Source organism: Lactuca sativa, chromosome 4 (genome assembly GCF_002870075.4).
Source record: "Lactuca sativa cultivar Salinas chromosome 4, Lsat_Salinas_v11, whole genome shotgun sequence".
NCBI classification, from domain to species: Eukaryota; Viridiplantae; Streptophyta; class Magnoliopsida; order Asterales; family Asteraceae; genus Lactuca; species Lactuca sativa.
The window spans coordinates 52,295,358-52,319,808 of record NC_056626.2 but is presented as its reverse complement, the minus strand read 5'-3'; the positions used below and the strand labels follow the sequence as shown (position 1 = coordinate 52,319,808).

The window sequence follows — 24,451 nt, the reverse complement described above, 5'->3', positions numbered from 1 at the left end:
TATTAATGCTGTAAATTGTAATATGTAATCTGTATATTCTGTAATTTTGTATGACTGTGTATATATGTGTTGTTAAACTATGATGTAATCCGTAAAAGTGTAAATGTATTAACTATTAATGCTTTAATATGTAATCTGTAATTTTATATGATTGTATAGGTGTTGTAATATGTAATCTGTAATGCTGTAATATGCTGTTAAATAAATTGACAAACTGACAATTAAGTGTTTTAACTATTAAAATATTAATTAAGTGTTACTTAACTTTGGTTTTGTTACTATTTACAGAATGGTTTCGGATGACCCGGGTAGGAGATATGGTGTTCAAGATCCAAATATTAAAAACAATTTTACGTGTACTTTTTGTGGACAAGTTACGAAAGGAGGAGTATACCGCCTCAAAATACACTTAATTGGTGGTCATAAAGACGCAAAGAAATGCCCAAATTGTCCGGAGCATGTTCGAGAAGAATGTAGGGCATACATGCAAAAGAAGGGTGAAATAAAGGCACAACAACATATGGAAGCAAATTTTCGGATGCAGCAACAAGCTTATGGATATGAGGACATTGAAAATGAGGAGGAATATGTTATTGAAGTAGGTGGTAGTAACAAGATTCCCCCTCCCAAAAAACCAAGAACAAAAGGCCAAATTGATATGTACTATACTCCTAACCCACAAGACGCAATGAAAGGCAAGAAGAAGGATAGGAAACAACAAACCATCAATGAAGTTTGTCGAAAGGACCTTAGAGATAAAGTTTGTCGTCACATTGGGAGATGGTTTTTCGATGCGGGCATTCCTTTCAATGATGCGACGTATGATAGCTTCAATATTATGATTGAAGCTATTGGACAATTTGGTCCCGGGTTGAAACCACCATCTATGTATGAGTTAAGAGTGCCGATACTTAATAACGAAGTAAAAGATGTTCAAAAACAGCTTTTGGAGCATGAAGAAGAATGGGCTGAAAAAGGTTGCTCTATATTATCCGATGGATGGCGTGATTCTGTGGTGCAAAAAGACATCATTAACTTCATGGTGAACTCCCCAAAGGGTTCGGTATTCAAGAGGTCACTTGATGTTTCCGATGTTTCAAAAGATGCAGATTTGTTGTTCCGTGTCCTTGATAAAATGGTGGAGGAAATTGGTGAAAAGAATGTGGTACAAGTGGTGACCGATAATGCATCAACTTATGTGAAGGCGGGTAAAATTTTTAACTTTCAAACTTAATATCTTATCTTTTATGAAGGCTAATATCTTGTCTAATTTCAACTACTTTTTATGTGTGGGCTTTGTAGGGAAGTTGTTGGAAGCTAAAAGACCAAATCTATATTGGACACCATGTGTCGTACATTGCCTAGATTTGATGTTGGAAGATATTGGCAAACAAGTTCCAAAGGTGAAAAGTGCATTAAAGAAGTCGATTTTTGCAATTGGGTATATATATAGCCATGTGCCTCTTATGAACACGATGAGAAAGTTCACAAACCAAAGAAACTTACATAGGCCGGCTATCACAAGATTTGCAACATCTTTCATCACTTTTGCCCAAATCCACAAACAGAGAGCCAATTTGAGGGATATGGTGGTTTCTAAAGAGTGGGAAACATCTAAGTGGTCTTCAGACGGGAGGGGGGTAAAAGTAAAAACCTACTTTATGCAAGACATGTTTTGGAGAAATGTGCATTATGCTCTTAAGTTGACGGGTCCCCTAGTTACGGTTCTTAGGATTGTTGATGGAGAAAAATATCCGGCTATAGGCTTCATTTATGAGGCCATGGATAGGGCTAAGGAGGCCATTCGTGATAGCTTTTCAAGACCGGATGACTAATAGACAACTTTTGAAATTATAGATCGCAGGTGGGAATGTCAATTACATAGACCTTTGCATGCGGCGGGACACTTCTTGAACCCGGGAATCTTTTATAAAGATGTTAGTGGGGTAGCTTGTGAAGAAGTGGAAAAAGGTTTGTATGATTGCGTTATGAGGCTTGTTCCCGAGCAACAAGTTCAAGACAAGATTTCGGAAGAGTTGGACAAATATCAGAATGCACAAGGACTCTTTGGTAATCCTATGGCTGTTAGACATAGAGAGACAAAATCACCGGGTAAATTTCAACTTATTTTTTTCTTCTAAATTCTAATTTATAATCTGACTTTATGTTTTTGTTTTTGTTTTTGTTTTTTATAGCTGATTGGTGGGGAGCATATGGATCTTCAACTCCTAATCTAAAAAAATTTGCTATAAAGGTTCTTAGCCTCACTTGTAGTGCCACAAGTTGTGAAAGAAATCAGAGTGTTTTTCAACATGTAAGTCTTTTTTACATGTTTTTTAATTTTTACAAATTAATCTGTTTTTTACAGGAAATTTTTTTTATATAATTTTTTTTTATAAAAAAACTGTTTTCTTTGCAGAAAAAATACTGTTTTACAGAAAAAATGTTTTTTTTTCTCAGAAAATTTGTTTTTTTTTTGCTGGAATTTGTTTATTATTGCTGGAAAATATGTTTTTCTATAGCAATTCTGCTTTGTGTTCTTACTTTCTTTGATTTTCTTACTTGTAGCTTCATACGAAGAAACGAAATAGATTGGCACAAGAGAGATTGAATGACATGGTGTTTGTCAAATTCAATCGGTCCTTGGAGCGACGGGCAAAAGAAAAAGAGAACGATCACCTTATCCTACAAGAGATTGATTAAAGCAACGAGGGGTTGATGGGAAGAATGGAAGATGGGAGTGATGATGAGGCGGTATTTGTTGGTGAAGATTTAACTTGGAGAGATGTAGCTCATGCCTCCGGTGCTTATGAGCCTAGTTATCGAACTAGAGCATCAAGAGTACAAAATGATGGAACCGGAACATCGGGCGTTAATAAGGGAAAAACAACCGTTCAACCATCTCATAGACATTTGGTATATGAAGATGTGGAAGAAGATATTGGTGTCTATAGTGATGATGGAGGAGGAGATGGTGTTGTCCAAGTTGACGACGAAGATGATGATAGTTTAGACGATCTCTAGTTATAACTTATTAGTATTTGGGATCTAATATGATACTAGTATGAAACTATGATTTTTGGATATTTTAAGTATTTAAAACTATTTTTAAGTATTTACATATATTTTTATATTTTTTTAAAAATTCTTGGCACATCGTGTGCTCTAGGCGAGCGCTTTCGCTTAGCGCTTAGCGCATCGGCCCCCAAAGGCTTTAGTGCATTAGGGCGCATTACGCTTTTTAAAACCAAGGTCCTCGCCATTTGATTTGTACATACTAATTGTACAAAACAGGAGACTCGATAGAAATTCGAAAAAACGATTCTACCTTAAATCCAAAACCAAACAAGGTACAGGAAGAAAGGCTAAATCAGGCATTCTAAGGCTATAAAATCCTAACTATGTACAATTATATAGCATACACCAAACAGATAGAAATGATAGATTCAATTTCATAAGAATGAACTCCTAGGCAAAAGGCATCACAAATAAGGCAACACTATCAGACCATTCCTACATGATCCTTAGCGTACCACTAACTAGCACGCAACTCTATCAGCTCATAAAATATCAGCTCTACACTGCTTCATAATATAAATTGAGGTATTTTTGGTAAACTACCACTCAAGCTTTGGTTGATTGTACACACTGCGTCACTGGGTTTTTCTCCTGTGAAAATCTTCATTTCTTTGAAAAGTTTTTATGAAAATCTTCAGATCCTTAGTTTGAGTTTGGAATTACCCTAGAGTTCATCCAAATCCCTTAAACCAAGGCTCTGATACCATATTGTAACACCTCAAATTTTAAACCAAAATTTTTCATTTTTTAAATTTCCAAAATATTTTTCATGAACCAAGTCATCCAGAAACATAAGTGTCAAATAGAATCATCATCATAAAATTTCAGAGTATCACAGACTGTCCCTGTAACAAATTTTCCAACAAGTGTGTACAATTAGTCCTTCACCTTCCCGCGATCCTCAAAAGTACCTGAAACACATAAATCAACTATAAGCATGAAGCTTAGTGAGTTCACCAAGACACCACATACAATACAACATAAATAAACAACTATGGGTTATCAGTAACCCTCGGGACTATCAGCAGTCCCAGTGGGCAACAACACACTCTATGGGTCATCAGCAAACCGTGAGACTATCCGCAGTATCAGTTATACATAAACAACATAATACAAAATAACAGTTAGACCCAGCTTGTCATCACAAATATAGGTATTCTACCACACATGTAAGAATAAGTGATGAGACTCACCTGATACTGATGACAGATAAATCTCATACTCAAACTGCCAGAACTAGACTCCACCTAATAACACAATAATTAACCCTAATTAATAATTAAGGTCCATAACTCAACCCGTTAGTCCAAATCCCACAACTAAGCCCCTTAAATGCAAAAATACTATTTTGCCCCTCCCATGGTCTACAACCCTAAATCTTGACCAATGGTCAAAATTCAGCAAAAGTGAACTACCTAACACGTACACTAGGCGTACTTTCCTCCTATGTGGGGCGTAGTCGAAAGACTAGGTGGAATCGGGGTCGGACCAAGCTACGTTGGGCATAGCTAGAAGTATGCGGGGCATATGCCATCTAGCCCCAAAAAACACTCCAAAATGGTCTTAATCATTAAGACATGTATCTAAACACAAATATGAACTTCTTAGGACTACTTAAACCATAAATTCCAAAACTTTAAGCCTTCGCATGGGTGAAAAGAGCTTAATCCTTAAAACTCTAACTTAATCCATACTCAACACTATCAAACTCTTTCATGGCTAGAAAGGGACCATCAAGCAACCATTTTTATGAATCTACAAGACCTAAAATGTGTGAAAGGACAACTAAAATACTCAGGAGTACTCCATACTCACAAAGGTCCAATCTTTAGGACAAGAAGCTCATAAACTCATCCATTGAGATCAAAAAGGAAACACATCAAGGTATGAACTTTATACATTCAAAAGATGCACCGGGTGAAGTAATTTTTGGATCCACAAGCTTTCATGCAACACAAATTTCTTCACTAGTCTTTTTCTTCAACAAAAGGCCACTAAAATCACCACCAAGCTTCAAAATCTTCACTCACAATGGATACACTCGAGATTAGGGTTTGGAAGGAATGGAGGTTGATTAGGGAAGGCCCAAGGGTGAGTTAATGCATTTAAATAGGGGTGAAACCCAAAAATTTAGTGTTTAGAGGTTGGGCTAGTACGTCTGACGTACCATATGTACGCCTAGCGTACTAGCTTGGCTTCCGCGATCCAGGCTCCTCACGAGTACGTTGCGCGTACCTACGTGTATGCCCAATGTACAGACTGAAATTTGGAACTTTACACCACAAAGGACCAAATGTGCCAACTTTTATTAGGTCATGGGCTAAAAATGAAAGTACCTTATAATCGGATGTTACAAACATACACATGCAAGAGTCACAAAGACAACTGGCATCCTACATAAGACAATATATAGGCCTCGCCCAATAAGCAAAACAGGCCCAACCCAACATATAAATAAAGGTCCCAACCATCATACACATACAAGGGTCACAAAGACAACTAGCATCAATTCTAACACAATCCAGTGGGCCGACATTGGTGCCTTCGACCCACGATTATAGTAAAGACACTCACTTGGCTCACAAAGTCGACTAAAGCTCAGCTCAATGTCATGCCGACCATAGCTGACAGCTCTCACTGCCAAATGATGTGTGCTAAACATGTGCTATCAATCCACACAAGGTAAACCCCTAAGTCTATCTTCTAAATCCAACAATCTTGACCAAAAGTCAACCCATTTCAACAAGTCGTCGGTCAAAGTCAAAGTCAAAATCAACAACCATCAATGTCAACCAACTTTCCTCACGTAGTGACCAATCCTTAGTCACGACGTGAGAGTACACTCGACCCAATTCCAACTCGGCTTGCTCTAACTCGGCCAACTCAATCATGTAAAATCCTTTGGGTTGACCTGACAATGTGAACATCCTTCTATCACGTTGTGAGTCCCACAAAACTCAGTAGAAACGGGATCTTTCATGGTCACGTCATGACACACCTTGTGTCACGTTGCGAGTACAGTCTGAAGCATAAATCCAAGATTTAAGTCCTTAATCCATTAAGCCTTTCACTCCAACTTTTCCAAAAGCTAAAGGGAACTCCAAAGGTCTATAAAATGATTACTTTACATACATGTATGCCTCATGCATGTCCTCCATCTATTCTAGTTCAAACATGAAGCGATTGCACCAAAACCATATGCATGGACCCAATCATCAACCAATTCCAAGATCTAAACATTATCATGCTCAAGGGACCCTTAGAATGCATAAAGTTGCCAAATTTATGAATTCTTTCCATTTAAACTTGCTCAAACATGAAAGACATAGGACAACCACTTAGACCTAACCACTTTAAGCAATAAAGTTTGAGCCTTTGACACTTGCAAAGGTCCAGAAACAATATGAGATGATGCTGATGTTGTTTCCTTGTAAGCTCCACCAAAAGAACACATTCTTCTCTTCTTCTTCAAGCCAACAAATGCTCTAAAACGCCAAGAATGACCAAGGGAATTAGGGTTAGGGTTTTTTTTGAGGTAAAAGGGTGTTGGAGGATGGTAATGAACCCTAAAATCGACTTATAGGGGCTTAAATACAAAGGAAATTGACATAAAGTGTATATATATATATATATATATATATATATATTCAACTTTTAAATTTATAACCTAAAAAAACTTAACTAATTATGCACTTATAGGCAATGTACCTAGTTCGTTTATAGAATAGTAAGTAGGTCGGGTGTTGATCATAGGGAATTATATTTATTTAATAAAATAACTACTAAAATTTAAACTAAGAAAAACAACTAGAAGTGGGGGTTTTATCTGATTTTACAAGTTCTAATTAACTTAATTAAAATACTCAACTAATTACTAAAGTAAACAATTAGAAAAACAATTTCAAATCAAGAATAAAGGATATTTTCGTTTAGCTTCGAATCCCTCCTGTTTCCTATGGTTGATTTCAAGACAATGGATTAATTCCGCTAGTTACCAAATAAAAGTTACTAGTCATCATGATCATACTAACTAGCATAAGTCAATTCAATAACTTTAACCCTAAATAACATGCAATTTAAGGACACTAAATTGATTTTAAAGGTAATTTGGACTCTGAATTATAGAATCTACAGACTACTATTCTTTGGTAAAGTCTAGTAATCAAGAAAATATTATGATCAAATACTGCTCTCTAACACAGTTAATAAACTAACTTATCACCTATACTAGGATATGACTAATCACTAGCTCTAACAATTTAGTGATCATAAATAGCTAGGTAAATCAATTTCATGCAATTAACTGCAGTTTAACTACACAATCTTAAGACAAGGAAATAAAGATAGAAACTTTAACATGCTGGGTTTAGATTTATCAAATAATATTTAAAGCTAAAACTAACTTTATCAATCCATCAAACAAAAAATCAACACATAGTAATTAAGATTTCATCTAATCTAAACGAAAGCAAGGGTTTTTAGAAATTGATTTATTTTTTGGATATATATACTTTCCTAAAATCTGACCACCATGACGTGGTGAATAGGCACCACGTCGTAGTCTTCTATTAAATGCCGTATTCTCCAAGTCAGCTTAATGATCGTGAAGTTTCCATTTACTACATCGTGGTGGATGATCGCCACGTCGTGGGAGTTGGAATTCACATTTTAGTACAAACACGAAAGTCGTTTGAAATTTTATCTAGTTTTCATATCATTATGAATCGCCTTAATCAGAGTTACAAGCCATGAGGTATGGCCAAAATACTGACGAGGGGTCAAGCTGTCCAACAACATCCTTTTTGTGTCTTTTTTAGCTCTTCTTCCTCCAAGTATCCAACTTTTCTTGATATCAGTCCTTTTCTTCGAGAATGTCCATTTTTTGCTGCAAAATAAAATTCAAACATTATAAGTACCAAATATCTTTGCAATAAACCAAATTATAGCTTACACTGTATTAAAATAATGCCTAGAAATGTATATAAATATAGCATTATCAGAAATCATAACAAATCATGGGCATGGACTCCAGCAGGTTTCACATTGTGACACCTTGTGTCTCACGTCATGAGGGTGGTCCAAAACACGTTTCTTGTATTTTGCCATAGTCACATCACGACCACCCAATTATCACATCGTTACACTCAATTTTCTCTAAAAATCAACCTTTTGACTCATTAAAACCCTAAATTGATCCATCCTGGAAAACGAATGTTACACTTTTACTTGTTTATATGCGCATAATTTTACACATAAAATCCTAACACATACGGCCACAGAAGAACATATTAGCTGGAGGCCAACAACAAACCCTACGAATCTTACCTAAGTCCCAATCGCTTGGGAACCTGAGGTTCGATAAACAAATTCATGTTGGTTACTATCTACGTGGAGTCCTCCATGGTAACCCCATGAAGACCTGAGATCAAGAACTGTGTCAACTTACTATCTAAGTAGCTTCATCCATGGAGACTGACACAAGCTTCCACTTAAAATACGCAGGGAAATCTACATCGTTCACAAACACTTTCTATAGAGCACCAAACTTTCTTTTCATTTTACTCTTTCTATAAATCTTTAACCATTTTATTTATTTTGCTTCAACTTTTCTATAAACAATAGCTTACTATTTTCTATTCTCAATCACATAGATGCATTTTACATTACTTCTCGCAGATAGCTTATAATTAATCTTTTAACATTAATACACAGATAGACATTTTCCTAAAAGGTTGTACATAAATCTCAAAATACCAATACACATATAGGCTTTTTGCAAAACACATCAGATAATCAAATACATGGTTGTAGACCATAACTATAGATCTCACTGCTCAATCATATAACATACTATATGGAAAACTCAACTATTACACAAATAAGAATTAACTTTTTATAAATCAAGGAATCTTGGGATTTATAATTTAAAACCCTTTGACAACAAAACATTCACATAATCAAAGATTTTCACACCTAGTGACATACTTACTTGTTTTCACATATAAATCATTCACTTGCTATGTATCCATAAAATCCACATGTACTCACCTGGCTAGTTAGTGAAAACTAACTTCCATTATGACCTCTAATTCTATGTTGCCTCTTAGGCCAATGACTTACCCAAACCTGTTTGGAAAACATACGAAGTTCTTTAAAAACCTGTAGAAACTTGATATCATAATTACCACAACCTGTTAGGACCCTTATTTGATTTGATAAGTTAATTGTTGTCTGTCAACGATTACATCAGTGCCATTATCATCAACTGTTGCATCCCTTGATGACATCAGGAAGCTTCATGAAGTTCTGTAAAGTTCAATCCCTAAAGAATGAAGATATGATCCTTATGTGCCGAGGATCAATATAAGATTGGGTTGCCATAACAAAAGACTCTCATTTTTATAGGGTATTGCATTTCCATGTTTATCTATCTTGTATGTTAGGATAGGATCTTACGTCTTTTGTTATACACACACACACACACACACACACACACACACACACATATATATATATATATATATATATATATATATATAGAGAGAGAGAGAGAGAGAGGGGTAGGTTCAAATGTTTTTCACATCTATTGTGTGCTAGAATGCACCAATAGGAATTTAGTATTAATTATATGTATATTAAATGTTATCCATACTTATAACTCAGTTTTATGGAAACTAATTAAATTCGTCATTAATGTCAACAATAATATTCTTTCAGAATGAATTCATATCTAGAAGAATAAGAGTGTGTTCCAGCAGAATGAGAGTATATTCTAGTAGAATACACTCTCATTCTTCATATTCCATGCAACTTTATTCTATTTTAAGCGAGTGAGTCCTGAAACAAAATACGAACTCATATATAAACACCTAGATGCGAATTCATTCTATAAGAATGTTATTGTTGAGATTAATGATGGATTTAATTAGTTTCTATAAAAAGAAAATTATAATTATGGATATCATTTAATATACATATAATTATGGAAATCATTTAATATCTATATTTATTTAATTAAATAATTATTTAATTTACTAAATTCCTATTGGTGCATTCTAACATACAATAAATGTAAGAAACAAAATAACCTAACCCTATATATATATATATATATATATATATATATATATATATATATATATATATATATATATATATATATATATACACACACACACGTTAATAAGCATTTAGCCTTAAATGCTGAATTTTAAGAGGTACAAATCTTTATGCAGTTTACACAATGAATTTAAGCAGTGAAAATTTAAAAATCTTAATTGGTCAGCATACGACCTGGATTGATCTTAACTCGGTCTGCATTTTGTATCCACTCCTTATCCCGCCTAACAACCTCCCCAGTGTATCTCAGTTTTTGAATTGGTCATTTAATTGTTACATTAATTCCAGGAAAAAAAATCTCTCAATGATGGCCATCTTCCATATATCAAGTGTTAGTCATCTCTAGTTGAACTATTTATCCTCATCTCAAATTATAGATCCAATTTCATTTAGCATCTACATAGCCTTTCTCTCTCAATCCATCACATCCTTTCATCCTCCGAATCAGTTAAAACACATCGTCCCCCTTTAATCCTTGATCGATTTATGTTAAATCCAAGTATTTCTCCACTCATTCGCCTTCATAATCTGGATAGTGCCAATCGATATCAATGGTGTCCTGTAGTAACGTGAGTTGTTGTTACATAATAAAATCTCATCTGTTTTATTGAAATGATATGTCATAGGTATGATAGGAAGCATTTTGAAGGTCCATCCACAACCTAATCAGATTTTCATCCCAACTGATTGTTGGGGTCCATGGTACGTCCTTTATCCGACTTTATTTGATTCAACCTAAGTGAATTCATATAATGTGCGAAATGTTGTCCTTTAATGTCATTCAAATCTTTATATAAGAGTTAGATATAATTAGTTCACTCTATCACATGGTTCGTTACAAACAGATTTATCTGTATCCAACAAGCTCTAATTTAGATCTGCTCAAATAAAATTAATTTAAGGCTATATTGAAAAATCTACTTACAGTTGATGTTGTTACTCTTACGACCCTTTATGATGCCTATGATAGGTTTGTTTTGTAGGCTATAAAATGAATAATTTCCCACATGCCCACATGTAAATGAACTTGCATAAGATCTTGAAATCACCACAAACGTCGGCTATGGCTTCTTCTTCTATGACGGTATCATCATTTTTTTATTATCATTTTTTCTGCATGTGATAATGGTGGTCCTTATTATTTTTAAAAATTTCATAGTTAGTTTGAAGATCTCAAATGAATAAGCAACCAGAGATCCCGATAATTCCTTTGATTCAAGGTGTTACTTTCTTTTTTCACCTAATTGAATATGTCAACCCGAGGTTCAGTGGGAGACTCAATCACGTTGGAAGACCTTTTCGTTCTCTTGTATGTCTTGAAGATTTCTATGATGATTATATATTTGTCCCAATTTTGGTTAAATGTATGTTGATAAAACATGGTGCCTTTCAATATCTTTTTTCTAGATCCGTGTGTGTGTGTGTGTTGAATTGTCTCTCTAACTGTGTGTTTGTGTGTTGATGTTGCAGGTGTATTTGAAAGGTTATAGGTCGACTCTTGTGACTGAAGGTGTGCACCTTCAATGCATTTAAACATGTAAGAACTTACACCGATTTTTTATTTTGAATATTCAACTGATCCCTGAATCTTCATCCATTCACCAAGTATAGTTTCATAATGCTTCTCTATCTTTTTGTTTAATATATTTTTTATATTACCTTCTTTGATCCTTCCATAGAAACCCAAGTGATTTCCATTTCTTTTTGGTTTCTGAAAGGTACATACGGGATCCAATAAATCATTTGACTTCTTAAAACTCTCCAGATAATCACATTTTAAATTTGTTTTTGGGTACACTTTTGTAGGGGAAAACGATTACCAATCTGTTAGCCTTTTTGTGTTCTCCTTTTTAATGAGTATTGCTTTATATTGTTTTTGGTATAGCAGAGTATTTCATCTTTAGAATCAAGCTTTTATCATTCAAATTACATAGTATAATCTGGATAATGTATGGGAGATGAGCGGTTATAGTTACTGTTAAGTCCATTAGGCATATTTCCATCACCTTTGATGTAAAATGTATTCTATTTACGTCAAGGTTTATGTATTTTATACATTTAGCATTCAAAATTTGTTTTATAATAAACACAATGTTCCTATTCGATGAATTTAATGGAACCAATGGTGTTGTTTGTGATGATCTCAAGTATTTCACTCAGTTCATGATGGCTCCTTTGCCACTGCGCATACTAAGTATTTATTCTTCTAGCGGTTCATCATTTGGGTCGACACAAGGTTTTTGAGCATCTTAGTTCAAATGGATTGGAGTCAAGTTGATGAGGTTTCCCATGTTTCAAAAAATCTAGTGCTTATTTGCTAAAGTTTGATCAACCTCTTAAAGTACAATGCTACAAATGGTTTGGACTCTAAAGTACAACACTATTTCTATCTATATGTTTTGGTCATGTTTTTTTTTGTTTCTTTATGTAAGACTTTGGCTTCATCAAACACTTTTTTTGCATTTTTTTTTAATTATTGTTCCCAGCTTATGAGATGATGTTTGTTCTTATGTAAAAAAAAGAAATTTAAATGCTATAACAGGTTAGTTTGTCAAAGTATACAATCCTATTCTGTAAAAAATATAGAAGCAAAACGCTATTGTAATTTCATACATTTTCAATTCTTATGTCCTTAAAAAGAATCATGATGCAAGAAATGAGTTGCTGTCTACATTACATGCTTTTGGTGATTTAATGTTTTTCAATATAACTTTTCATTCTTGATTTAGATCATGAATGTTTTATTTAGTAAGCATGTTAGTATTGAACATCTTTTGCTTTTGTCGTTATTTAATTTAGTAAAAGATGACAAAATTCCATTGTAATGTTATTTTATTAGATTATATCCACGTTCAGTACTCTTTTAATATGAAACAAAAACAAATGTGATTTGTTTACATTTTCTATTTAGTTAGAATAATCGTGTATTGTTTTTCTTAACAAAGATATTGCATTAACCTTTTATTTATTTATTATGTTTTTTAGTTATTTCTTAGAATTTTGGAAACCAAATTATCCTAATGATTACTTTAAGTATATTTAATGAAGTTTATAACTCTATAGAAAAAGATTTTGATGCAAGTGACATGTAATATTTTTGTTTAATTATACTATTTCAAGATAAATAAATTAAAAGTCATTGATCGTTATTCTAAAATACATATAACAAATACACTAAAACATACATCAGGCACACAAAAGATTATTTTGCAAAATTTTTACATTTGTTTCATAATTAAATACACAAGCAAAAATTTGAAAACCGAAAGATAAGAAAGTGTGCTCACCATTTGTGATTTAGAATATAACATGTTTCCCAACAATAAGTTAAACAATCAACAATTTCAAAGTAAACCCTTATTAGTCAAACTTATGATAACCAGTAACTATAATTGTAAAATGCTCACCGATTATCCTAAACCACCAAAATGTTGTAAAGAACCACCTCACACCTAAAGGAAACTAATCGACACACTAAAACTATTTGCCAACAACATATCCGCACTCGTCGCTTGGCGCGGGTAAACGGCTAGTGTATGTGTGTGTATATATATATATATATATATATATATATATATATATATATATATATATATATATTGAAAATCCATTATATAAGGGGTTATCGATCAAGAGTGTGTACGTAATTAGAGTTTGTCTTTATTCAAGATTCTTCCATAATTATATTGTGAAAGTTGTTCTAGACTCTTGATTCTTCTACAATTGTCACACGTTCTTGCTTCATCTTTGACAAGATCTTGTTGATATTGAAATATTTTATGAAGCTAAAATAAGTATGACGTATGCATTCTCTAAGAATTACTAAAGATTGAAGAAGGTTGTAAATGATTGAAGAAGGTGGATTTTGTATCCCTCCTAGTAGTCAGGGTAAACAATCAACTTGATTTTAGGGTTCCTAAGGTATTCTTATAGAATGTCATTCTCGAATGGCTGTAATCAAATCGACTTTGGACCATTGAAGAAGATCAAGTGAATTTGTTCAAAAATTGTATAATTAAGCATGCTATGTCATGGGTTTATTTCATTTTAATAACATTCTGTTAGAATATGTATAATTGTATTAAAATGTATATGACTATTATTCTATAAGAATATTTATGAATATACATTAAGATGTCCATGAATATACAAGGATCTTGTTAATTTTCAACTAATTTTTCAAGAGTGTTGTCTTTCTTCAAGAGGTTCATTTAATCAAAATATATATTCTGTTAGAAATATGTATCCTGACATTTTTATAGAATATCATTCTAATAGAATGTCATTTTGACAAAATAAAATCGGATATAATTAAAAATTACGTTAGAATTAAAATTGAATTAATTAAAAAAATCAGGATTTTTAAATCAAGAAAATTAATTATCCGCAAAAATATGGAGTTTTCATTTTTTTAATTTATCTCAATTGACTAAAATACATTATAGTGAAATTAGATACTATTTTTCAATTATTTTTAATTGAATAATATTTATTAATTACTTTTTTAATATAATTAAAATAATTGGTCCACAATCAACCTTACATCCACACAATAGATAGTTAGAATACAATAACATATATATATATATATATATATATATATATATATATATATATATATATATATATATAGAGAGAGAGAGAGAGAGAGTTAGATTCAAATGTTTTTACTATCTATTGTGTGCTTGTAGGATTGATTCTGGACCAATCATTTTAGTTATTTTAATAAACTTATTAATGCATATTAAATGTTAATGTTCTAATTAATGCTCATTATATCTTTAACATCTAATATGCATTAATTATTTTCTTAAAATAACTAAAATGATTGGTCCAGATGCAATCCTACATGCACACAATAGATAGTTAGAACAATATAACCTAACCCTATATATATATATATATATATATATATATATATATATATATATATATATATATATATATATATATATACACACACACACACACGTATGATTAAAGTAGCCAAAATAATAAGTTGAGTGTTTGTTAAAATGTAACAAAATATTTTTATACATCGAGTTCTACTTTATTTTGTTTTTAAGCATCGTACTCTCAGCGTCAACCAATTATAGCGTCCTACTTCCATGACCCACCAAAAATCCGACCCGTGCAACGCACGTGCCTCTTCACTAGTTTTTATATAAATTCTGATTTTTTTATCCTTTTTACGGTTGGATTATATACAAATCTTGATGTTTCTACTGCCCTATTGTAAACGACTTATAAGTCTATTTTGTAGATGTCCCTTTTTCTTTTGTACAAAGGATTCAAGATCCCATAATTATGTGGGCGTACACCTATCTCATATACATAATGTTGCTATTCAATCAAGTATGTAACCTATGTTTTGTTTATTGCTTTGTCTTCATTTCATGTGACCATGTTCATAACATAACTGTATATAAAAAGTAGCTAATTTATAAATATAAAAAAACTTACTTGATTATAATGTTTACAATTAATAATTCCGGTATTGTCTTTGAAATAGTGTGTTATTGTAGGTTAACCGAAACCTGAATGAGTTGACCTGAGGTAGTTATGTATATACTCTACGATTTTACGCATTATTGGTGACAGGTTTTAGCACCAACATCACAATTAAGATTTTTCAGAGCTTTCTGCATGTAACCTTCATATGGATACCTCTCTCATGTATCTCGTTATTTTGATGAATTTTTGTACATATTAATGGTGGCTTGTGATATATTTTGTGCAACGCCTGATCAACTAAAAATTTGGGCAGAAAGGACAACCTACCAAATTGTTTAAGCTGAAAAAGAGAAAGCCAAAGTTCTGTAAATCTTGCACATCAATTAGTAACCAAAACGACACAGAAAACAAAAAACCATCAAAGAAGCACATACATGTTTACTAGCTCTTAAACATAAATATTAGCAATTTATTTTTATAACTTAATAATTATTTATTGGAATATTCAATAATCATTTTGTTACTATTATTTTAAGAAAACCATAAAATTATATATTGTACTAATTACTAAAGATATGGTGTTTTGCAAGAAAGAAAAAAACATAATAAGACACAAATAATTAATATGGCTCGTTCCTTATGACCTATATTCACGGACATAAATTAATTTTATGTTAATTGTCTGTAAAAGTGATTATATTGGAATGTATGCAAAGAAACCATTTAATTAACAAAAGACTATTCCTTCAATAGTTTTTATGTAGAAGAAGATAGTGTTCTAACAAAAAAACAACTATTAAACATATATTTATGCACTCATAATTCAACTATTCTTTGTAAGTAACTACACAATGTATATGTTATTTTGCCAAGAAATGTTGCAACTAATTGGATGTAACTTTCTTGAAACTCCAAGAAATTAAGCTGCTTAATCAAATACACACCACTCTTAACAATAAATAATACATACCATGCATACTTATTTTACAACTAAAATATATAAATAACACTAACAATTTCAACCTAAGTTTTCATTATCTGATGATGAACGTCCAGGGGCTTTCTTGATCTCATCTTCAATGGCCTTCTCAAGCCACATCTCTGCATGTTCCATCATTTCTGGGCTAAGTCTGACCATCAGTATGCAAAACTCAGTTTCATTCAAGAACCCATCTCCATCAAGATCTCCTTCCATCACCATACCTTCTGCATCTTCCTTGCTCATATCTTCCATTCCCAGAAACCTTGAATTCTTTCTCAAACTTTCCGGTGATATCAGCCCTATCTTCTCGTCCGCCAGCAACCGAAAACCGCCACATAGCTCCTCCATGAAGGTGGCTATATCTAGCTTCTCCGCCATCACCGGAAGTAAGTCTTGGTACCCTCTTTCTTCCATTTGTTTGTTTGTTTGGGGGTGGTGGTGGGTTGGAGTTAGAAGAGTTAATGGACTTCTTTATAGCAATGTTTATGAAGCATGGATATGACAAGACAACTTGATAATCGGGTTGGAACTAGGGTAGGTTTGGTTTTTGACCGTAAGTTTATATTCCATAATTATTGCGACTCTTTCAAATACAAAAATAAATTAAAATTAAAAGGTTTGTCTAGAATTTGAATTTTGCAAATATATAGGCACTATTTTTAGAGTAACGGTGGTTTATATCTGTGCAAAAAAATAAACCAAAGTCGCACTTGACGATTACAAATTACAATTTTTATATTAAACATTTAGATTAGATTCAATGTAGAATTAAAAACAGATGGTCTCAATCTGATATTTTAAATTTTATTATATATATTTCTTTTGGTTATTGACAAAAACCAAAACGATGTGGTTTGTAGGAAGCTTCATGGGAAGGTAAGGTTCTCATGTCTTTTGGAAACATTCTCCAAATACATCATCTTCCATTGGTGTCTTCTTCCTTCTTCCTCCTTCCATGAACCTTCCTAGCTTATAAATTTTCCATTTAAACATATAATAATATTTATTATTATCCATTGAAGTATATTGTCCTAACCATATATATGGAGTAAACTCGAAAACGACAGTTAGCATGGTGAATTCTAATGATTTATTTTCGTTACGACTCTATTTTGCCTTAAAATTTGCTTTTCTCATCGCTACTATGGGTGATTTCCGACGTAATGTATTTTTTGAAAAAAAATGGCATAGTGCTAATTTTCCAACGTGCTACTCCTAGAATATTTTTCTGGTCCGCCCCTTTCAACTAAATATCACAAAAAAATATCCGTAAAAAAACCTGTGGTAATTTTTATGATGGATTTACAACAGATTTTTTGACAGCTAGCTGACAAACAATTCCATTGGTAATTACCACTACTAGAAAAATGTCTTTTATGACAATCATTGCATGTTGTAAATAACCATAGATGATAGACAAATGTATGTCATTGAAAGCCACGACATATATATAATTTACCCATAGAATAGTTGACTCTATCTTCAATAAAGGAATGTAAGGATTTGAAACCTTAGCTTGATGTTTGAGTTGTACAAAGCTTGAAGGATTTGTACTCTAGTTGCTCGATGAAGTTCTAAATTCATATTTAGAGTTCTAGATGGAGTTATAGAGTCAATTATACTTTTGTTATTGATCCTTGTGACGATTCCATAGATCTATGGATGTTATGTGAGTAATTGATGATTCTAAAGGTGATTTGCCATTAAAAAGGAACTAAATGGGTTCTAGATCAATGTTAACCTCAAAAATTATTTTGTAAACACTTGAAAGGAGTTAATGGTTTCTATATTTGAAGTAACTGGAAGTTTTAAAGGTGATTAAATATATAATTGAGCATACAAATGTTTTATAAAAATTAAAACCTCACAACTCTATAAATGGAATTGGAATTATGTATCGGTGAGGAAATCATAAATTAAATGATATGATTAGAAGTAATCAAATGTTTTAACTTGGAAAAGTAATCTAATATATGATATTAAGGTCATTAAAATTCATTAGAATTGTAATTGAAATGGTTAAAGTCTAATTGGTTGAGCAAAGTTGTATTTTCTGTGATTTTTGCTCGGAAGCTATAATGCATTTTTCATGGACTTAAACCTTGACATTTAGGATAGGAATTGGGCGTACAACCGGTTGGAAGTTAATGCAAGGTGCTTATATATATTGTTTAAAGGTGGGTAGATCTAAACCAGTCAAACTATGAATGATTAATCAATTTTTGTTAGATCTAAAACTGATACTTTTATTGTTTTGCTTGTTTATATGGATGATATAATCCTTAATAGTAACAGTAATAATGACATAACAAAAGTGAAATAATTTTTAATTCTAAGTTCGTGATAAAGGATTTGGGAAAACTAAAGTTTTTTTCTAGATGTATTATGCTTAACTAAGAGGAAATATTGTTTAAAACTCTCTCTCTCTCTCTCACACACACACACACACACATATATATACATATATATATATATATATATATATATATATATATATATATATATATATATATATATATATATATATATATATATATATATATATATATATATATATATATATATATATATATATATATATATATGCTTAACATGTTTATGTGTATATTTTGGTAAATTACTAATTTTGTTCTTCCAATAAATCTCTAAATATAAATCATTTGGTTCTATTTTATTTGAAATTTCTTGGATTTTAAAAAACCAGTTTGATCTTGGTATTAAATATTTTACATCTTTAATTGTTTTTTTAGACAATGAATTTGGTATAAAGTTGATTTTAACCTGTGTATTCATGAAAAAAAAAATTCAAATATTTTGAAATGATGTGTATCTTATTATAGAAAAAGTTTTAAAAGGTATTTTAACATTGAATATGAGGAACAACATGTTATTTTGAAGTAATTGGTTTCAATATAACGAGTTTTTCTTTGCAAAAAATATGGTTAATTAACCCATTTCAAAACCGAGTGTGAAAACAAGGGATATCCAAAGATATCTAGGACAAAGTTTAATAACCTAAATTGTAACATCCGTTTTTAGTATGAGTTAATTTTTAATTTTTAATTTTCATTTTTGGATGGCTACGGCGTGGTGGAAGCTTCACCACGACGTGACAATGCATTTTTGACCGCGAGGCTTTAATGACCGCCATAACGTGGTCATGTGTTGTCACAACGTGACAGTTATTTTTGGAGAAAACTCTAATTCTTGGGCTTTGGACCCTATTTAAAGGACATGATGGCTAGGATTTCGTGATCATTCAGCTTCCATGTAACATCCCGTTTAAAATAAAATAAGTAAATAGATAAATAAATAAATAATAAATGCTAAAACCCCAAGATGTATTTTATATTTTTATGTTAGCCTTAAATCCGTAATAATTAATCATAGTATTAATGCAAGGGGTTAAATGTTACAAATTCTGGAAACCGGGGGTTAAAGTTTAACTTACGGACTTGAATTGAAAGAATTTTTGTAAGCAGGGGGCTATAGAGTAAATTATGGATTTAATTTGAAAGGGATTTGAGAAGGAGGGGTTGAAAGTGAAAAAAAATGGAATTAAGATTGAAATGGAGCAGGCGAGGCTAAAACCTGTCACCCCCTTCCTTGGCCTCCCATTTAATCGGCCCCAAACCCTAACCCTAAATTTATTGCAGTCGCCACCCTTATCCCTCCAACCTCTAGCCGCCGCCATCTTCTTTGTCGCCATCGTGAACCACCGAAGCGACCACCACCGCTGCTACCGCTGCCGAAAAAGACAATAACCGTTGAGGCCGAAGTCGTGGTGTTGCTGTTGTTGTTCTTTGTTGGGGTCGTTCAACCTTATTTTCTTCGACTCGCTGTCTGTCATGCCACCGGTATTGTCGAATGATAGCGCCGCCACCACTAGTGTCGACTGTTAGCTTCGCCGTTGTCGCTGCTTCGTGCCACTATTCCTTTTGTCGCGCCTCTGGTCCTCGTCCTCCACCAAGAGTGATGTTGCAGCTGCGTTGTGGGTGTTTTCACATGTGTGCGTGTGTGTTTGTTGGCTGGAGAAGAAAAAGGAACCCACCATGGCAGCCGACTATGGTGGCTACCGATGTCCTAACGCCACCAACCACCACCTCGGGTGGTTGTATGTGTGTGTGTATGTGTTGGATTAACGTTTCGTGTGAACTGGAATGCTTTGGATAGTGTATTGGATTAAAATTTTATAACTCTTGCCATTAAAAGTGGTCGTTGCCGCCTCCCGCCGCCATGGACCAACGCCGACCACCATTGCCCAAGGCGGTAGTGGGTGGTGCCCGACTTGCTAAACACTAAATTACCTAAGCATCTAACCTTAGTTCGAGTGGCACGTGTTCGGGTTGGAAGCCCTAATTAGGGTTTAGAAAACCCTAATGTCAAGAAAACCCCAGTTTTGGAGTTTTGTCGGGACCCACGTTGAACTGTTAATTGAACTTTAAATAATGCTCAGTAATGTCCTACAATTAACTTAATGCAGTATTGGACTTAATGAATTAAGTCCCTAAGGGGTTAAGTGTGGAACACTAACCATAGTTATCATTTTATGTGGAATCCTAATCGTCATTTTATGTGGAACCCTAATCGTCGTTTCATGTAAGGTAGTTACTGTTGCAAGTGACTATAACTTGTGATCGGGTATTGACTCAAGTATCTTCCTATAGGTGATTGAAAGTGAGTTGAAGCTGGTAGAGTTCCTCATTACTATGGTGGTTACCTACATGTATATTGAGGTGAGTTTCACCTTACTGTAGTTGTGGGTCGAAGGCACCAATGTCGGCCCACTAGTTTTGTTATCTGTTAGTAAAGGGATGCCTTAGGGACTATATATAGTCATGTAGGATAGACTGATGACTCTTGATCTAAGCTCTCTTACCTATTCCTTGTTTGGTTATGGTTCTAAAGTAGGATCACCTATCTGGGTGACTATCTCACCTCTGAGTATATATGACCATGCATTCCTTAGATTGTTGATATTTAGTATGTTGTTATGTTGTAGTGATCTGATAGATATGTGTTCTAGTATCAAGAATATTGTTTTGCTGTATTGATCTGTTAGATCTATCTCCTGGTATTGAGTATGTTGCTTTGTTGTAATAATCTGTAGAATTATATGTTATATGTGTTTGGTGGTTATCATCTATGAAGTTCCCTTAGGGACTGTCTGTGGTCATGTAAGATAGCCTAAGAACTCTTGGTCTGTATGTTGTGAGGGGACTAGTAGGCAGTACTGAGTTGTATGATTGATGTTGCATGTATTATGTGCCTAGTTGATCCTTGATTGTTCACATGTCGACATGTTGTGTTTGTTTTGGGTTGAGGCGGTCCAGCTTTGTGTTGTAGGCCAAGATACATGGTGCGGGCTCGGTGTAAGCCATAGGCACGGAGGCTCAGGATGAGCGGTTGGATTAAGGCGATAAGGCCAATAAACCCGGTATTGTTGGGCATTCCAGTCCGGTCGTTGATTGGGCCCAAGGGTATTCCATCTAGAGGATGACTGGACCCATTGTATATTGGCATTCCAACCTGGGGTATTACATCCCGAGGATGACTGGACCCGGAGGTTGACTGGGTCCGGGGTATTCCAACCCGATGGTTGATTGCACCTGACATGGTTGATTTTATATGTTATCATGTGGTGGTATTTTGGGGGAAAGTCACTAAGCTGTATGTTTATCCAGTTGTTTATTATTTCAAGTATCATCGGTGTCTATTGGAAGGCGAAGGTAGGAAGTTACACACTCAGCAACAACATTGAGGATTTCGTGTTCATTATAATACTCTGATTTTAATAAATTGTAATTGAGAATAAATGATTTTCTTTAAAATGGTTTTATAATTGATGAATTTTACTTAAATAAAAGCGAAAATTTTGGCCGTGTAAATGGGACGTTACACTCCAACACTCCCTTTTGAAAACCCTAATCAGTTCTAGCCTCCTTGAGCTATTTTTGAAGAATCTTGTGGTGTTTTTGCCCTTTTGAAGGAGAATGAAGCCTCTTGGTGTGGTGGTTCACCTTGCAAGCATCATCTTCATCTTCTAGCATATATTATGGATCTTGGTGAGTGTCCAAGACTTAAACTTTATATTGTTAAGTTGCTAGATCTCTAAATTTATCCCTTATTCTTCATGTCTTGGTGGGTTGGGTTGGATAGATCTCATAAAGTTTTCAACTTTATGAATCTATGGAACATTTGGGGTGTTTGATGCATTGGATATGAAGTAAGAATGGGTTTTTGTATCATGCATGAAGTCTTGGTCATAAAACCCTTATTTTGACCTAATATGAGTTCAAGACATGCATTGGTGTTAAAAACATTTCTGGAACTGATGGGGGTGTCCGATCGACTTGGTTCCTATTCCTTTATGCGAGGGAATTGTCATCGTGAGGATGGATTGATTGAGCTCTAATGGGGTGATGATTGACTGCGAGCATCAGTTAGTGCAGGTTCAAACCCCAGGGGGTGGAGAACTAGTTATCCATGGTGAGGGGGCTCAACGTGCATTAGATCTTTGTTCACCTATAAGAGCTAGGAGGTATCTTCAGTAGTGTTGTTTTTTCTTTTTAGCTTATGTGTTGGATATTAGAGAAGAGGGAAAGAAAATAGTTGATGATGTGTCAGTCTTCTGGGAGTATCCCGATGTGTTTCCTAAGGATTTTCCTGGGGTGCCTCCAGAGAGGCAAGTCGAGTTTCAGATTGATTTGGTTCCAGGTGCGGCTCTGATAGTCAAGGCACCATATCGGTTAGCACCATCTGGGATGCAAGAGTTATCTACACAACTACAGGAGCTATTAGACAATGGGTTAATCAGGTTGAGTAGTTCACCATGGGGAGTACCAATTCTATTTATGAAGAAAAAGGACAGTTCTCACAGGATGTGTATCGATTATCAGGAGTTGAACAAGTTGATGGTAAATAACCGTTACCCACTTCCGTTTATTGATGACTTGTTCGATAAGCTACAAGGCGCATCTTGGTTCTTCGAGATTGATCTATGGTCAAGATATCATAAGATGAGAGTTCGAGATGAGGACATTTAGAATACAACTTTTAGAATTCGTTATGGTCATTACGAGTTTGTGATGATGCCTTTTGGGCTCACCAACACACCAACGACGTTCTTGGATCTTATGAATAGGGTTTGTAGGTCGATGTTGGATAGGTTGGTGTTCGTCTTCATTGATGATATCTTGGGCTACTCTAAGACCAAAGAGAAGCATGAGGATCACTTGCGAGAGTTTCTGGAGACTTTGAGTAGGGAGAGGCTTTATGCTAAATTCTCTAAATGCAAATTCTAGTTGCATGACGTATAGTTCTTAGGATACCTTGTCAACCAGAAGCGTATATTGGTTGATCCGGCCAAGATCGAGGTCGTGATGCAGTAGGATGTCCCGAGGTCTCCATATGAGATTTGGAGTTTCCTTGGCTTAGTAGGGTATTACCTGAGGTTTATTGAGAATTTCTTGGGGATCTCAGTTCCATTGACCAGATTGACGAAGAAGTCAATTACCTTAACTTGGGGGGCTAAACAACATGTGACATTTAAGACTCTGAGGCAGAGACTATGTGAGGCTCCGATATTGACCCTACCCGAGGGTATTGATGACTTTATGGTTTATTGTGATGCTTCGATCATGGGTTTGGGTGCAGTGCTTATGCAACAGGGTCATGTGATTGCTTATGTGTCAAGGCAGTTGAAGCCTCATGAGGCGAATTACCTTATGCCTTATATGGAGTTGGGGGCTATGGTTTTCTCCCTCAATATTTGGCAAAATTACCTTTATGGGGTCCGTTGTACCATTTATACGGACC

General features: G+C 33.9%; 1 protein-coding gene and 1 pseudogene across 1 annotated transcript; one reads left to right on the top strand and one right to left on the bottom strand.

Annotated features, from left to right (window-relative positions):
• The first annotated feature begins 181 nt into the window (after positions 1 to 181).
• LOC111876797 (uncharacterized) lies at positions 182 to 3,389 on the top strand (annotated as a pseudogene).
• Positions 3,390 to 16,539: 13,150 nt separating this feature from the next.
• On the bottom strand, positions 16,540 to 17,109 carry LOC111876756 (calcium-binding protein KIC). The gene has a single exon (XM_023873319.3). It carries the CDS (start codon positions 17,045 to 17,047, stop codon positions 16,670 to 16,672), a length of 378 nt encoding a protein of 125 aa, XP_023729087.1. The 5' UTR covers positions 17,048 to 17,109; the 3' UTR covers positions 16,540 to 16,669.
• Between the last annotated feature and the right edge of the window lie 7,342 nt (positions 17,110 to 24,451).